This window comes from Eupeodes corollae, chromosome 2, assembly GCF_945859685.1.
Source record: "Eupeodes corollae chromosome 2, idEupCoro1.1, whole genome shotgun sequence".
NCBI lineage: Eukaryota > Metazoa > Arthropoda > Insecta > Diptera > Syrphidae > Eupeodes > Eupeodes corollae.
The window spans coordinates 80,065,764-80,084,773 of NC_079148.1; the positions used below are offsets into that span (position 1 = coordinate 80,065,764).

The following is a 19,010-nucleotide window of genomic DNA, read 5'->3' on the forward strand; positions in this document are numbered from 1 at the left end:
TGGCTTCGTTCGCGACGAATTAAAAACTCTCATGTGAAAGAAACGTCAAAATCGACGAATATTCGTTCATTCGTTGGTCGTTGGTCGTGCTCATGTCAATAGTACTTAATACAGCTGTAGTCGGAGAGGTTATTAGTCTGATATTATATTTCATTGTTACTTTTTATATTGGTACCTTATTGCAATGAATTGTTTTTTCTTGAAAATACTCGTTATTAGCTAAATTGTAGCTTACGCTTTTTTCAAAATTCAGCTAAAACCTGAGCTGAATTTTGACTGAAAAACTCCAAAATTCTGTGACTATTTAGCTCGGAATAAGTGTTTATCAGTGGGCTAAATTTTGACAGTTCAATATGACGTACAAATATGAATTTTTTATAAAGATGCATACCGCTCGGCTAAAACGCTTTGCTAAAATTTAGCATGACTAACTTTTGGAGATAAATTAGCATGGAAGTTAAATTTAAATTTATTCTAACCTCTTATTATTGTTTATCTATCACTAAAACAGAATGATTATAATATTATGGGTACAATATCAAGCATGCAACAGTTCCGAAGAGTTGTCATAAAAGTCGAACGCTGAATGCAAACCGCAAGTGAAAATTGAATATCAGTCGAAGCAGTCTATTAAGTGAAAAATCCAAAAAACTTAATTTTACTATTTTTAATTTAGTCAAGAAAAACATTTCATAGTTTTGAATGTGCAACCTGTTAATGGTTTGAACATTATTGTTCCGAAAAAAAATAGTGTAGACTTTTTAATGACTTATATTTGAGTAATAAGCTTTAGTTTTCATGCGCTTTTCCCAATAAGAAGGGAGCGTATCGGAATCCCGCTTTTAGAAACCCGTTTTTGAAATTCCATCTTCTAAAATCTTCTTTTAAAATCCCGATTATTCAAAATTCCGATCAATCTCGATTTTTTTACAAAACACGAGCATTAAAATATAAAACGACAGGGGTTTGAATGTTAAATTACTTGACTAAAATATAAAAATATCGTTATTTGTTTTGTTTTTACTGTACAAAAACATTAGTTTTTGTTTACAATATTAATTCTTGCACAAACAATATGCATCCTGTAGCAAATATACCTCTCGATAACGGTTTCACCGCTATCGTTGACTTTGTTTTTTTTTGTTTTGTTTTAAGAGAATACTACTATACTGCTTTATATTTTTATTTTTTGATAAGTTATATTTGTTAAAGTTTACAATAAAATGTATCTAGAAAATCTCTCATTTTTTAATTTGTGTTAATTTTGATATAATTTACATTTTGCAATACAAATTAGTTGTTAAATTTTTATATAGATTTTTCAATTAAAAATATTTGTTAAATTTTAAATAATCGCTCGATTTTTTTAAAAATTAAACAACTAGTTTTTATTGCAAAATCGGGATAATATAATAACGTGATTATATAATACGAGACTAAAAGAAACAAGATTACAAAAAGCGGGATTTTAAAAAATTCGTATTATAAAAAGCAGGATTATAATGAAACAGGATTTTTAAATCGGAATTTTAAGAAACGGGGATATAAAAACCAGGATATCGAACCCAACCCCAAGCAGAAACACAAGGAATTTATAAAATTTAGATCAGTAAAAACAATACATTCTCCAAGTTTATTGACTTCAAATGATATTCATTACAAATACAAATATATAAATAAAGTAAAATAGATATTTTTTGAGAACTTTGTTAGAGTTGTTGTTTGTGCACCATCTGGTTTGATAATTTGTTCAGATTTATTAGTTGATGGAATTCCAATTTACTCGTACAAATATCTAATAAGAATATAGTTTATGTTTTCATTTATAAGTCAACGTATCGTGCAGTCTTCACGATGTTCATACTTTATTAGTCACTAGATTAAATAAAAAAAATATGAACTTTATGACGTCTAAATTTAATAAATGGTCTAGGTCTTTACTTTAGGTGAACTTTGAATATATGTTTTAAAACAAGGTTTCTTATTAATGTATCCAGAAAGGCTATCAAGCAAGAACTGATTTTGGCCAGTTACCGAGTTTAAATTTGGTACCAAAGGAAATTTAATGCTTTGATGTACATCATTGACCAGAACATAACCATTAGATGCAGTAACTTCATTAGTTGACCTTATATTCATTTCCGCCATGCTTTGGACATCTTTGTCGTCTAGATGTGTACAATCAGTCTCTTTATTCTAAAAAAAAAATTAAACTTGATACTCATAGTATATAAATCCATTTAGGTAAATTTCAGTTTATAGCACAAGGTGGCGTTTAAAGTTTTGTATAAAAAAGATTAAGTAAAAAAGCTGAACAAGCTACTGTAGCCGTAGCCACTAGGTGCCGTCCCTCTTTAAGCTTGCGATGATATAGATTTTATATAAAAAGATGTCATTAGATACTATTAAAAATTATAACATTAATCCAAAACACTCTACATAAAATAAAAATACTTTGTACGTATCACCCCTCCAAAACCAATTGTTTACATTGGTGTATTTTTGTATTGTCGATGAAAAGATGTAATTTTAAATAACACATTTTGAGCTATTTTCACGAATGCATAAGGTCAAATCTTCAGTACTTTACGCACACATAGCTTATAGTAAAACAAGATGGCTACCGGTGATTGGTATCATATAGAGTGTTCTTAATAACAATTAAACAATACCTCTCTTTCTTGGTGGTTCTGCTTCAGCTTCTGGGATTTGGCAGTTTTCGGGGAAGCAACAGGTGCCAAGTGAGTGGCACTATCCATAAAGACATATACACCGGATGCAGCATTTGGCTATAATTTAAAATGGCGGAGTAAATTCGATCAGATTAAAAATGAGCTTATGACATTGGTCAGGTTCAGACAACATAAGGGACTTCATTTGCAGTGACCTTCATTCCTTGAACGTAAATTTAGACCAAGCAGCTAGTTGGTTTTTCAAGTGTCATGAAATTTAAATTCAGAACTTTACTTCACAAACCTCTACTTTAAGTTCATAGTGCAAAAACAACCAAAAACATTATTTCTTTTCCAAATAGAACCTTTTAGAGAAAGCATTAATTGAAGTTGTGAAGAAAATAAATAAATCATGTAGTAATAAAATTCACCTTTCAGTTGAATGAAAAAACACGATCGACTGTCATTTTGATAGAAGTATACTTGACTTGACGGGTAGTACCCGTGGCATGATGGGTAGTGCGTTGGAATGTCATGCAAGGGGTCTTGGGTTCAATCCCTGCCTGTGCCACCTTAATTTTCAAATTAGCCGTTCGGATTCGGCCTAAAAATGTAGGTTCCTTCCATTCCTGACAACAATACTGGCACACAGGAATGGTTGAGAGTGTTAAGTCACTAGGCCCTAGTTCCCAACGGACCGTTGCGCTTCCCAATTTATTTATTTATTAGACTTGACTTAATAGTTAGGGAAGTTTTTCTTCACTTACTTTCCAGTCAATTTTCCATTAAAGTTGCCTTAATTGAAATGTAATTTTTTGGCAGCTGGCCAATCATAGATACTAGAAACTTGCCTAACTTTCAAGTCCCTTATGTCGTGTGAACCTGCCCATTAACTTACTTTATAGGAACAATTATCCTTCTTACGATTGGAACATTGCAAAAACAATATCTCTCTATTTTGGGCATTATTACTTGTCGGGCTCGGAAGAGAAACAGAGGTAGGGGCCAATTTAGAGATGGAAGCTTGATCCATAGAGATATATTCATCGGATGTAGTAGTTTGCTAACATTTTATAAAATACAATAAATTACTCTATTGGAAACATTGTGTAGATATTTTTACTTTCTGTGTTTGAAGATTTTCCTGTGAAACTTGGGGTGGTGTGAAAATGTCCCAAGGTATCCTTTCTTCACAAACTGCTGTGCAACCGAACTTGTAATCACCGAATTGATTTCTGTTTCTTTTTCCATCCACATTAGGTAAAATAATTTTGATATTCATCATATCGTGAATTCGTTTCTTTATAAAAATTCCTAGCACAATAAATGCAACAATTCCAATTATAGCAGAGCAAGCAAATATAAAAAGCGTAGTTGTATCTGAAATAGAAATAAAAATACTTAATATAATTTAGGTATATGCATTTTCTTACACCTTATGTCTTCTTTTAAATTAAGTGAAATTATAATAGCAATATAAGAAATACAGTCATTTTCATGCAGTGAATTTTAATAATAAGGGCTCTTATGAAAGAAAAAATTATAAAAGGCTCCAATCAGCACAGCTTCACGATGTTCCTGTTCCTAGAATCGCTGTGCAGAATCATTGCAACCACCACTGCAAAAAAATAATTATCGGAATCTGTCATTTACTAATGTTAAGAGTAACTATAGTTTTTTTTTTTTAATTCATTGAAATAAAAAAGAAATTAATATCGGCTTTTCGTATTTGCACGTTTAATATGGGTACTTCTTATTTACAATGCCAATGTGTGTTCATCTCTAACACAACCGGGATCCGGTCGGGGCTTAGGGCCCCGGTTGTTGGCTGACGTCAGTTGCGCACCCCTAGGCTCCTGGCTTCCTGGTCTTCGACATCCTTTCAGTAGAGGCATGGTCTTCCCCGCTGTCTTGTAATATAAATTGTACCGTAAAGAGTTTTGTGGGATGATTCTTCTTCGCTCATACGTAATAGGTGCCTAGGCCTACCGGAGGCTACCAAGCCGTATCTTTGTGACTATAACTCATTGTTATATCTCCTCCGGAATTGTGCTTATGCAACACATAAATTGACATTGAACGTATCCAATTTCTTATCTCTTTCAACTGTTATATTAAAATTATAGCAAGTTTTTAAATTTGCAATACCAATACTTAGACAACTAATCCAATCTACTTATCTAAATCTAGTAAATAAGATTGTTAATATCCGTGGGTCATATAATAAATTAGGTGGCGCAACAGTCCGTTGAGAATTGGGGCTTAGTGACTTACAACTCTCAGCCATTCATGAGTATGAGTCATGTCAGGGATGACGGGGACCTACAGTTTTATGCTAAATCCATTCCACACAAGAGTCACCCATGAAAATCTTTAGGTGACAAAAAATTGCCTTGAATAATGGGTACGGGAGGTATTATTAAGTGGGTTTTAATATGCCTAAATTATCAATAGAAATCAAATATTTTATGTAGGTACTTACTGTTTTCAATTTTAGTTGTGGCAGTTATTGGATTGCTAATTAGTCTTAGTCCTGTTTTCAAAATCGATGTAATGGTAATTTTGTACGAGGAAGATGGTTTTAGTCCTCTTATGGTGTGATATTTGGCTTGTTTAGGAATTATTTCTTTTTCACAATAGTTGGTATTATCTTCGCAATACGTCACTATAAACATTTCAATAATTGGCATATGCCAGCATTCTTCAATCCATTTAATTGTTATACTATCTTCCGTAGGTATCACTGGATAATCGAACTTAATTTCGAATGAATCCATGTTAGTATTTTTACTACACTTGAACCACATCATACCACTGCTATAACTGTTATCGTAATAATTTTCTGACAAAGCAAAATTAGTTGTACTTGAAATGTTAGTGGTGTAATTGAGGGTTTTCCTGTCTAAGTATATAAATTCCATTGGTCCCTTTGAAATTACAAACATTTAATATACATATATAAATATTTAATAATGTGCCAGTTGAAAATACATCTGATAAATAATTACCTTACACCGATTTTGAGATTCGATTTCAGCACTACACCAGAAAAGAGTAAAGCTGCTCAAACCAGTGAAATAAGTTGGCTTTGACCAAAACAAAGTATAAGTTTGATTGTATACTTTTGTAAGTGCCTTCTTTTGTTCTTCATGTTTGATATTTGGGTTACGTGGACTTATTTTCAAAATACTTGCAGCTGATGAGAATCCTTCTTTGTTTCGACTCCTCAATTGAAATTCGTATTCTGATGTATTTTTCCAATCGATTATAATTGCAGCAGAATTTGTGGTTATTGTCCTTAATGATTTACTAATAAAGAGTAAAAACAAGATTAAACAAGATCACTAAAAACAAGGAAATAAAATAGTTATCAGTAATTAATCATTTCAATTATAATATTAGTATTTATTGTGAAAATATCATCAAAATCTGCAACTCCAAGAGACAGACAGAAAGAAGAAGTTTATTCATTGGCACCACCGGAATCATTGCAGTTTATGGTAAACCGGCTGTATTAGAGCTGTTAGCTTTGGTGTTTGATAGTGAATCTGAATAAGTCCAAAATTTTGATTTTCAAATGTCGAGAGAGAGAGAAACTAGCAAAGGCAAAAGGTGCAGTTAGTGCAACTTGGAATAGATGTATTGTATTTATAACAAAAAAATTGCTCATAGCAGCAAGTTCAAGATATTGGAAGCTGTATCGGAATCAATTATTTTTTACACAGCACAAACTTTGGGAACAAAGCAGTACGAAACAGTTGAGAAACTTCTGCTATTGAAAGATTTTTTCATCTGTAATCAAATACACTCAACTATGTTATTATACTGGCATCAGGATTATCACCTCTGTTCATTCAAGTCCTAAAAATGATGAAGATTGGTACTAATAGGCTTCGACAGATAGCATATCACCGGTTGAATGCTTAAATGCCCCATATACAAAAAATTATTCCTCAGAAAACGAATTTTAAGGTTTGAAACATAATATCGTAATCTTGCATTTGAAAATTTCGACCTTTGAATTTTTATATACATGAATGGAATATTTCTTTTTTTAAATTTGAAGTCCTAGGGTTAAGAACATTTATGGTTATTTAAAAAACAAAAAAAGTTTAGAAAAAGTCAAAAATGGATATAGAACCCTTCCCATACGAATGTTAAATCTATGAAAACCAAACTGCAAATTTCTTATGGATATAGAACATATATGCTTTTAACATTGGGAATTGAACGATAGCAAAAATAATAATAAAATATAACATTTCTAGCACTTCTAATTTTTTTAAATCTATTTGTAGTGATAAAAATATAAAACAAAAAGGAATATTAATATAATGGCTTAGCTCTTCCCTATATTACATTGGCTTAATTTTAAGTCGATAAAAAAAGTATGAAAAATGACAAAGTATTTTTACACTTTACAATTAAAAATACGCAACTTGAACTTTGGTTCTTAAAATTTCCTAGAAAAATACATTCAATTTTTTTTGGAATTGGTTTAAAAAATACTTCAGCATTCATAGTATTAAGTTTTTGTATTTATATAGTTTGTAAACCTGAAGATATAGAAATAGTCTTATTAAAAATATTTTGTTCCCACTACTTTTTACCTCGTTTTTATTTTTTAAAAAATATTATGACCTTTTTTGAGAAATTATCCTTATATATTACTTAATCAGCCCTGAAAACTATCAAAACCAGAATTGAAGCATCGAAAAATAATCAATAAATATTTAATTAATTTTAGACAGCATAATAAATAAATGATCTCGAAAATGTTACTTCTGTTTATACTTTTCCAGCTGATTGCACTTTTGTCAATGGATATAGGGCACATACGCAGGAAAAATGTCACTTGGTTTCAATAGATTGTGAGAGGTTACATGCTCTATATTTCATGTGGATATGAGGAATTTAAGCATTAAGCGCCTGTTTTAAAAACTTTAATAGAAAAACTGCCCACCTCGTACGAATTTTGGATATGCGACAAATAAGCACGAACAGAACCGAAAATATGTGGTCTATGGAGCAACACTGGTTTTTGTAACTTTATTGATAATAGAGATAGAGCAACGGGAATAGCACCAAACGAAAGAGAACATACGATAAGTATAACTGCATCTTTAACTCAGTTTCCCGAAAAAGTGGTCTGTCGGCCATTTAAGCATTCAGCCGGCGGTATTATGTAATATTTTCTTAAAAAATTATGTTATAAGAACTCAGCCTTAATAAATTCAATTTCATGTTTAAAATTAAATAGAAAATTACTTACATAAATTGCCTATTTTCCATAATGTTAGAAATTTCATACTCAAAATTTGGACCGTTATGTTCATATTCTGGCATTTGTTGCCAAAATAAACTAATGATTTTCTCCTTAGGGTGAACGTAGAAATTTCCAATTCCAATGTAAGGAGGTTTATTTGGTTTTTTTGATGATGTCGTGAAAGATTCTTCAAATGTATTACTCCACATTCGCTCATTATTAAAAGTTAAATTTGCCTTGACACGAATATTCACTCCGTATTTAACAAAGGGATATAGATTAGCAATTTTAACCCAAAAGTGGTTACCTTGATTTTCAATTGAAAAATCATTTCGAGAAAACTCAAATCTATCTGATCTTAATGAGATACTAAAGAAAAGATCACCGGTTGTGTTTTTAGTGTATGCATCGCGGTTTAATATATCCCAGACAAGTAATACGCCATTGGAAGTAATGTTTGTTAATTTAATATTTCGTAACTGTGGTTTAACTTTAAATAAATAAAAAGAATCTTTAGAGGCTCTTAATTGGATTTTATATAAAAAACTTACCTATCTTATATTGCTGGACTAATTTCTGCTCGGAAAAAGATCCCATACTATTTGATGATTTTAATGTGAAGTTATAGTACAAACGCTCAATTTTATATTTTGGTTCGGTAAGATTAAAGGCGTATTTAGGATTATCACCATAACTTATTTGTTTTGCTGGTAACTAAAAACAAAATATTGACCAAACAGGTATGTTTCTATTTGAATATAATATATGTACATATGTGTATACATTAAAAAAAAAATATTTTTAGATGCTTTATGAACTTGTAGAAATTAGTTTGAAAATTCAAATTTGGAATGTACTGTATAGTAAATTATAAATATACAAACAAATATTCACTCCGTATTTAACTGGTGATTTTAATTTTTTTTTGCATTTCTTTGTGTTTTACCATGCTGCCTTTCAAACTAAGAACAATTAAGTTATTAAAAAAATAAATTAGGTGGCGCAACAGTCCATGAAGAACCAGGGCCTAGTGATTTACAACTCTCAACTATTTCTGTGTGCGAGTAATGTTTTCAGAAATAGAAGGGACCTACAGTTTATATGCCGAATTCGTACGGCTAATTTGAGAAAGCACTATTCATGACAAGATTTACTCTTGGGGGGTTTGTCAATTCCTCGCAAGAAGCAGTACCCGTGAAAAAAGTTAGGTGGCACAGGCAGGGATTGAACCCAAGGCCCCTTGCATGACAGTCCAACGCACTTTTTTTTTTTTAATTCATTTTTATTAAATTATTCTTAAACCTATCTTAAAGCTAGACAAAAATTCATAAAACTAGCCTAATTATAAATAACTTACAACTAACTTAATGGTCCTATACGGACACTCTAAGTTAAACTATAACACTAACTGCTAATGCCTTTCGGCCCTAAGATCTATTTTAACTTCAATTCAATTTTATTTATTGTGTATTTATTAGAAAATTATGAGAAAAAACTAGTATCAAGGTCCTTTTTTATTTTTACTTAAAAACTACTTAAAATAAGGTCCTTAATATAAAACTTAAAACTAACTTAAACTACCCATTCTACCTATAAACTACTTAAAACTAGAACAACCACAGCAGCAAATCTAACGTTTTTTGTCTTAGTACAACGTTGGATATACCATCGACACCTGCTGACTTTTTGTTTTTTATTGAGTTGAAGATGAGCTGAAGCTCAACCTTCGACACTAACAAGGGACTTGGTCCCGTTTGCTCGGCGATTATGGCATTTGCCAAGGAATCGTCATTGAACCGCATGAAACCGCGGTTCTCAGATCGCCAATGTGTGATATCATTACGGAGGTAAAAGTGATTAAGTAGGGCTCTGTTTTCCACGTCGTGGTTGGGGCGAATGCTAACATTCACCTTGTTCACTTGCTGGAAAGCAGCTCCAACCGCCTCCACTTTTTCCTTCGGATCTTCAACGCACTAACCATCACGCTATGAGTACTAACTTATTAAGTAAATTAAAAATGGTCCTTAAAAAAAATAATTTAGAATAAAAACAGTGTACTTAGACTTAATGGGTTAAAAAAAAAACAATCATGTGTAACCAAGTATCATACTATATAAAAATTAAATTATTAATAAATAATTTTAAATTATAAAAAAATTACCTCGGATTCATCTAGAAGAAAAGAGTAGCGCGTGTCAATACTTTCATAATTCAATTCAACTATGCATTCCATTTTGAGAAAATCTACGACCACACATATTAATTCTTTTACATTTTTTGGGGCTGTACCTGGAGACATCAAAAAAAAAAAAATGTAATAATAGTGTTTTCTTTTAAATATATTTTTCGTTTTTCTATCTATTTTAAAAATGTTTAAGAAATTAAAATATTCTATGCGTATTAGAGGTTTTCGTACCGCAGAAAAAATTTTATACAATTTTGCCAACCCTAGTGAATAAATACGTACATATACTTATATCATTGAGTATAAGGAAATTTTAGTTCAGTTGAAATAAAAACAAAATTAGAACACACCATCTCGAACCCTTTAATTAAATTGTTTCACTTCCTGTCAAACAGCCAAAAACTTGTTATTTATATTTTGTATTTATTTTTCTATGAGCTGGCTGCTTTTTTTTTCAAGTTCAAGAAAGAAAGTACCCGCATTATCTGTTGGCCAACAGAAACCCAATGATATTTATTATTTCAAATCGGGTTCGGAAAGTGAGGAGAACATAAAGATGGAGCTTTCAACTCTTAAGAAACTTCGAAAATTTTCTGATGATGATGTCAAACCCCTTCAGGTGGCCAAAAAGACAGTGCAAGAAGACAAAAAAGTTGCCGGCTGCTTTTTTTAACTGAACAATTAAGCATGCATTTTATTTACAAAAGTGAAAAATTACGTATTAAATATATGTAAACTCTGTGAGTGTTTGCAGAGAAACAAAACTTACCAACAGAAACGTATGTAACTTTGAATCCTTTCTCATAACATTTGCAGGTAAACTCATAGCTATGTTTTTTATACATCGCATTCTGGATCGTCACTTCTTTAATACTTGTGTTTACATCCTAAAATAAAAACAAACTTATAATCAAAACATAATACCAATGCTAAAATATAATTAAAAAAAAAAAACGGAACTAACCAGCAGAATAATAAATTAACTTAAAACATTCATTTATTTTCGTCTAGTTTATTTATTTTAGTGCTTTTTGTTTTTTGAATATTATAGACAAAAAAATATTGTCAAAATGTTTTGTTGAAGAATTCTGTTTGTTTTCAATGAGATAAAAACTAACTTATTTAAATGAATTAAGCACAAATTGAATGTACTTAAAAAAAATGCTTACAATTTAACCGAAAAATGTTATTTACTTATGTGTAAATTAATGAAGTTACGATATAAAAAGAACATACTTTTAAATTTGGAATTTGATAATGACTTTTTTCAACAATGCTCAGACAATGTGCATTGTTTATAACGCAGCATGTAACGTTAAAATCATCTCCAGTTTTGACATCGATAAAAACATAGGTCGGTTCTAATGATGATAAATCTGGAAATAAAGACAATTCAATACAAATTAAATTACTTTCTAGCAAACTTTGTCATAAATAATTTCTGTGAGATTCTTGTAGAACTGGAAACGGAAGAACTTATGTAGGCAATCCTTTTTTTTTGTGTGTCTGTATACATCTGTACTTGAACAATAGACTGTTGTTTAAAAAACAACAATAAAGTGTATTTGAGAACGCCTAAAAGAACAATTTGTTTTTATTATTTTTAATAACCACTTGCTAATATTGTCTTCTTCCTATTTCTGCCTTATATGATGTATCTTCATGTTTAAGATATCATTTCAAATAATATCGATCTTTTTTTGGCATTAGACTATCTTATAAATTTGTCCAGCTCTGACACCAATATTTAACTTCTATAGGTAATTTTAATTTACCACACATTGACTGGATTCCATCTTGTTATGTTACTCAAAGAAAAAATCATATAGCTTTCCAGTTAACTTCACTTAAAAGAACCTTTCATTAGATAAAATAGCTGCTATCAGAATGCTTTCACAACAAATTTCCGTGGTTTCTTTGTTAATAGCCCTGAAGAAGTTGATGAAGTATATTTTCATAATCTTCACTCCTTTTCGCAAACTAGCTGCAGTCACATTCCTGTGCTTCAGAGCACAGTTCTTGATCTTTTATCTGCATTAAATGATGACTGCTCGGCCGGTCCCGATGGTATTCCCGCAATAGTACTAAAAAAGTGTAGTAATGCTTTACGTTCTTATTCAAACTTTTTCTAAAAACAGGCAAATTTCCCAGCATTTCTTTATATTCCTAAAGTATTTGAACAAGTTATTTGTGAAAGTGTAGCATTTTTTAGTAAAAATATCATTTGCGAACAGCAACATGGTTTTGTGAAAAAAAGATCAACCGTTACTAATCTCCTCACATTCTCAAACATACATAAATATGTTCAAACGCTTTAGAACAAGGTTATGAAGTTGACTGCGTATACACTGACTTTTCTAAAGCTTTTGACCAACTTAGCCACGGAATTATTTTATTTAAACTAAAGGCTCTTGGTTTTCCACCATTTTTCTTAGCTTGTCATTCAGAACCTTTTGTTCCTCAATCTGGTGTTCCCCAGGAAAGCCATCTTGGCCCTTTTTTGTTCATCCTGTCTATTAACGATGTATCGTCATGCCTACAATAAAGTCCACCCATGATCGTATTCTTTTACAAGCCGACGTTGATAGTTTCACATTTTGTTGTGGACAAAATAGCCTTCTACTTAACCCTTTAAAATGCCAGACGATAACTTTTACTAAAAAACTAATCAGTAACGTATTTGACTACTGTATATCACAGCAAAAACTCTGTCGAGTCTTCACATTTAAAGATTTAGGTGTTCATTTCTGTTCCAACTTAGAATTTACACATCACATTCATTTTATTGTTAATAAGGCAAGCTCTATGCTTGGTTTTATAAAACGCTTGGCAAAGGAGTTCAACGATTCCCATGTTACTCTTTCTTTGTGTAATTGCCATGTTCGAAATCATCTTGAATATGCTTTGCAGGTATGGACTCCCTATTACAAAATTCATTAAAAACGTATTGAATCAATTCAACATAATTTAATTCGCTTTGCCTTAAAGGGTTTTCCTTGGGATGATCCTTATGATCTGCCTCCCTATAAACATCGTATTCTACTTCTTCAAATACAATTTCTTTATCAAAGGCGTGTTAATAGTGACTTAATATTTTTTCATCAACTCATTAATGGTGAAATTGATGCACCTAATTTGCTATCTTGTGTACATATGAATTACCGAGGCGGAGCTCACCATCTGCGTACATTTGATTTTATACATATTGACTTCCATAGAACTAACTATGGGAAGAATGAAGCTTAAAGTCGAATGAGCATTTTATATAACTTAAACTGTTCATCGATAGATTTAAATTTAAATAAGGTGGGATTAAAATCATTGTTTAGAACCAGTGCTCCACTATCGTAAACGTTCTCATTTTATTTTTAACTTCCCATAGGAAGTTATTGTAATGGGTCCGATTTGTAAAATTGAAAATTTTGACATTTCTCGACGTTTCAAGGTCCCTAGAGTCGAAATAAAAGATTTTTAGAAAGATGTCTGTGCGTGCGTGTGTACGTACGTTTGTACGTCCGTACGTTCGAGACGTTAACGTTTGGTTAACCTTAAATATCTTACGAACCAAAAACGCTAGAGACTTGAATTAAATTTTATATAGTATATTGTAACGTGATACCAAACAGGTATATTTTTTGAAAAAAATCAATATAACGGTTTTTTTTTTGAATCAATAAAACTGAAAAAAAAAATTTGTCACCTCCAAAATTTTACGACTAAAATATGATTTCATCTCCAAAACAATTTTGTGCAACGAAGAATAATGTTTTTGACATCTGATAAAATTTTGAGAAAAATCTAATTGACAGTTTTTTATAAGAAATAAAAATCTAAAAAAAAACATTACTCAAAGTTCGTAAAAATTGAATATCGATTCAAATATCAAGCTTATTTTATCTTATAAGAAATATTGTTTTCAACATTTTAAAAATGTGGAGAAAAATCGAATTAACAGTTTTTTTACAAAAAATAAAAACCTAAAAAAAAATTTATAAAAGTTGGTAAAAATTGATTTTCGACTCGAATATCTTTTCAAAACTTTGAGATATTGGCTTTAAATTTACTTTTATCTTTCAAAAAATCATGTTGTCAACATTCAGTTAAAGTTTGAAAAAAATCGAATTAATAGTTTTTTTACAAAAAATAAAAACCTAAAAAAAAATTTATAAAAGTTGGTAAAAATTGATTTTCGACTCAAATGTCTTTTCAAAACATTGAAATATTGGCTTTAATTTACTTTTATCTTTCAAAAAATCTTGTTTTCAACATTCAGTTAAAGTTTGAAAAAAATCGAATTGATAGTTTTTTTTACAAAAAATAAAAACCTAAAAAAAAATGTATAAAAGTTGGTAAAAATTGATTTTCGACTCAAATATCTCTTTAAAAATTTTAAATATTGGCTTCAAAGTAATTTTATCTCATAAGAAATATTGTTTTCAACATTTGGTAGAATTTTTAAAAAATCGAATTGACAGTTTTTTTTACAAAAAATAAAATTCTAAAAAAAAACAATACTAAAACTTCGTAAAAATTTACTTTCGACTCAAATAGCTTTTCAAAACTTAAAAATATTGGCTTGAAACTTATTTTATTTCACAGAAAATATTGTTTTCGATATTTAGTAATTTGTATATAAAAATCCAACAGTCCGTTTTTTCATAAAAAATAAAATCTACAAAAAATAGTACGCAAATTTGGTAAAAATTGATACGAGTACATATAGACAAACTTTTAAGCAAGACAAATCGACAGACGGGATGGGAAGTTATCAGTGTGGGTCGCATCCCAGCCTCTTTTATGTTCTGTAATAGTTAAATGCTAATTTTGTTTTGTATTTTGTGCGTGTGTTAGGCTATATTTGTATTATTTTTTACTAACAACTAACACATGCACTTATGATGAGCCTGGGATCGTAGTTTGACGCTTGCTATAAGCTTACTACTTTCTGAAATTCTAAAGTGTAAAAACTATTGATACAAACAAACGAAATGCAAAATATGTCCTTATATGTACATATGTATATACAAAACTTATAGAATTTAAATGTTGATATCTTGCCCCAACATTATAATAAATCTGATGAATAAGTCTGAGTGAAAAACTTTTCACTATGCGTAATTTTTGAAAATAATAATAATTTTATTATACAAATTAAAGTTAAGATAGAATCTACCACGCATAAATCGAAGAATTGGTTACAATGTATGTATATTTATTTGTTTTTATTACCTATCGTTATTTTTTGTATGTGTAAAATTAAAATTAAAGTAAATTACTTTCCAAAGTGCGACATCCCAGTTCATTCGCGTATGAAAAACCAAATGTAATGGTCAAAATTCCAAGAAATCTAAAAAAATCAAATATTAAAATATTTATAGAGTAAAACAATTAAATCAATATAATTCAAAAGGAGGAAACCACAAATATCGAAAATATGCCTTAGTACAGAGAACCTACAATTTGAGAAAATTTACTACAAACCGATTGGAATATTCTTTAAAAAATTGTACAGCTAAATCTTAAATGATAATTTTGATAACTACCACATTTATTGATTATATTAATTATGGGAATAATCCGCTTAGAGAAATTGCATCAGAAAGAAACACAAAAAAGAATCAGATAAAAGATAACAGATTCATATTAAATTCTGTTTTTTGAAAAACATTAACATTTTCTGGCTGTTTGCATTTAAATGTTTATAGCCTTTTTCCCATTTAAAGAAGTGGCAACAAAAACAGAATATAATATTTTTGGACAAAACCTACGTTGAAGTGTTAAAGTCCTAATGAAATGCATTAAAAAAAACAGTTATACAATTAAAAGTTTTAAAGCAGCAAACTTTTGTTTATTGCTGACAAAACACTGTTCTAAATTTTTTTTTGTAAGCATGTAACGTCATACATTTTAACGCATTGCGGCGGGTAAATAGTGAGGGTACACGGAAAGAAATTAATTACGAATTGGAAGATTTCAATTGGATAAAAAGTGTTAAGCATAGTTAATTTGGCCATACTGAGAATAGTAACGTCGACAATAGTTATAGACGATATGCCAATTCCAGTATGGGAGTCAGGCCCATACTGACTGGCGACATGTACAATGCTCCTAGCAGAAAAGTCTATACATTATTGTTATGTTCCTTATACTTACACTATTGATAGCAATCCAATAAGGATTATCACGCCTTAAACTATTGCGGGAAAAATTAGTAGTATTGCGACATCTCCTATACAGTATGGGGCTGAAGGCAATGCTGTCTCGACAAACGTACTATGGCCCTATGTGTTACAAGCAAAGATTTTGGTACCATACAGTATAGTACATAATCCCATACTTATAGGAGTTGTAGCAATACAATGTATTAATATCAGCGATACCTTTTTAGTATGGGACTATATGCCATACTAGCATTGCCATAAATGCCATACACTTCTTTAAGTGTAACTATAAACAGTCCTGCTTGGGCACAATATAGGATTTGAGTAAGGTTGGCGACTGCATTTCATATTTGTGTATTATTTGATTTTTTGAACTTATTTCTGCTTTGCTTTTTACATTTCTGTCTGGCACAATTTCCAACATTTCTGCATGAAACAAAACACCGCTTGCCTTGCTATTATTCTAAAAAGTGTTTACTTTATTCGTTGAAATATGTAAATAAAAGCTTAAGATTCATAGACATTAGCCAGCCTCCTTTAGAACATTAAAGAACATTTTTAAGCAGTGCCAAAAACTTGTCTTTATCTCTGATAAAAAAATATGCTTCGAAAAAAATATGAAAGAAAATGTTTAAAAACTTAAAAGTCGAGTTATGATCATTCGTTAATATATCTTTATGTATTTTCCGATCAGATGTTTCATTCTATGCATAAGTACTTTGTATTAAAAAATTGGATTTTGTTTTCTACACTTAGCGATTATAATTTTTGGACCGATGACTCGCATTAATATGTGACGTACACCTACCTGCCGCCTTTTCCGTTGTAACTTGAAATAAAGTAAAAATTAACAAGCCCGTATATGATATAAGCATAATAGCGAAATTGACAAACCATCATTATAAATAACAAACATAACACGAGAAAAATCAAGCCCATACTTGCTTTGTCTTGAGAAAATAGTTTCTGTTTTAAAGTTGTATCTGCTTTAAGTATCACTTTCATGTTTCATTTTCATGACAATTAGCTTTGAATTTTGACAGAAATATTCAAATTATATTAAAGAGATACCCGAATCTTCCCGCAAGATTATTGTTACTTTATATTTATGGCACATTTTACATTATAGTTATTCAAACTGCAATTTTATTATTTCTCTCTCAAAATATGTGATAAAAACTATGAAAACATGAAAATAAAAATATTTATATACCCTGCTACACATTCAAGTATGTTGAAAATTATTCTTTTCATTTAATTGAATTCTATTTACACAACCGAATTAAGTGAGTTAGACTCCAATACTGATTCTATTAAACCCTGAACTTTGTTATCAGTAATAAACATTATACAAAAACATGTACTGAACACGTATACATAAATCTTTAATTGTGAATATGCAAATAAAAAAAATCAATCTCATGGGATTTGAGTGCAATAAAAAGACATATTTATTAGAATTCCTCCGAAGCTGTGTAAAGAACACATGCCAGGACGGTGTACGTTCCTCAATTTAGCATTTGAGGATTCAGACTTCGTAAGACGGTTCGTGTAATTTTTTTTTTAACGCAAACAGATGTTTAAAAAAAAAAAACAAAAGGGCGCTGCACCGTGACAAGATTCAGATAACCATAATTTAAATTATAAAATACAGGATGGGCCATGTTAAATTACATAATTTCAAACTGCATAATTTTTGAAATTGAAAAATGAAATGAAAACTAGTTGAATAAAAAAAGAAATGAATCAAATATACAAACTATCCCATTTAAGATGAGCTTTAAATAGAATGTTATTAAGTTATCGTCTAAGCTCCTGCACTGCTGGCGTTTACACTCTGTCAGTCGTTTGTAGAAATGTGTCATCATAGCTCTCTCTCTTATCATCTCTCTTGGATTGTCAAAGTATTCTTTGCTTTTGAGTCGGGAGATAAACCTGCCTAGAAACTTTTTCCCGTTGTTTCGAGCGCGGCCCAGTTGAAACGAAGGGGTATGAGTGGATTCTTCTTAAAAATGCGCGTGAAATTTCCAGAGTGAAACCACAGTTTAACGGGTTTTGACTAACCTCGGCGAAAGTTTGTTGGCTTGGTCGTTTTACTTAAGTTTTTCAACCATAGTAAAATCGTTTAATTTGAAATATATTTTAAACTAGCGAAGAACTAACACGACTTTTTCATGTTGCCGAATATACGTTGCTCATTCCAACGAACCACTGTGGCTACTCAACTATTGCATTGTCTGAAAAATCACCACGTAGCTTTTACGTCTCCGTAAATTATCTATGTGTATAGTTTTTGGGACGCGTTTAGTATGGCCCACCCTGTAATATATGAATTCATCTTTTGAATGCCTATTCAGATTTACGTACATATGTATATAATGTATTAAAGTAAAAGTAAAGCCTATGTTAGAAGTAAATAGATAACGTTTTAGAATGATTTTGAGTATTAGTACAGATAATAGAGTTATATAAAATCTTCTTTTCTTTTTTCGTCAAAGATCAAGTCAACTTGTCAAACTCTGCATAGAATGATCCATTGAAGTGTATTATACTGTGATCCATAGATTTAATTGTCTTTTGGCAATGTTTCTATATTTTTCCATGACCCAGGTGATTTAGTTACCATAAATATACCCCAACAAGCAGGCAGGAGTATAAGTATAAAACATTGCGTTTAGTTATGTTTTCGAAATGTTTCTAAAATATTTCACAACCATAACTGCTCG

The 19,010-nt window shown here is 30.5% G+C and overlaps 1 protein-coding gene across 7 annotated transcripts; it reads right to left on the bottom strand.

Moving 5' to 3' along the window:
- Positions 1-1,572: 1,572 nt before the first annotated feature.
- LOC129947583 (cytokine receptor-like) lies at positions 1,573-17,581 on the bottom strand. Of its 7 annotated transcripts, XM_056058202.1 has the most exons (14): positions 17,093-17,209; positions 15,400-15,470; positions 11,360-11,499; positions 10,893-11,010; positions 10,100-10,227; positions 8,490-8,652; positions 7,945-8,428; positions 5,681-5,981; positions 5,155-5,599; positions 3,796-4,052; positions 3,571-3,735; positions 2,673-2,789; positions 1,942-2,196; positions 1,573-1,875 (listed from the first exon to the last, which is right to left on the bottom strand). In XM_056058202.1, the coding sequence occupies exons 1-14, from the start codon at positions 17,182-17,184 to the stop codon at positions 1,873-1,875; spliced, it is 2,739 nt and encodes a 912-aa protein (XP_055914177.1). In that variant the 5' UTR covers positions 17,185-17,209; the 3' UTR covers positions 1,573-1,872. The 7 variants fall into 7 exon arrangements, with proteins under 7 accessions (XP_055914177.1, XP_055914178.1, XP_055914181.1 ...); XM_056058203.1 differs by lacking the exon at positions 17,093-17,209 and adding an exon at positions 17,498-17,575 and having other exon boundaries at positions 1,573-2,196; XM_056058206.1 differs by lacking the exon at positions 17,093-17,209 and adding an exon at positions 17,226-17,488 and having other exon boundaries at positions 1,573-2,196.
- Between the last annotated feature and the right edge of the window lie 1,429 nt (positions 17,582-19,010).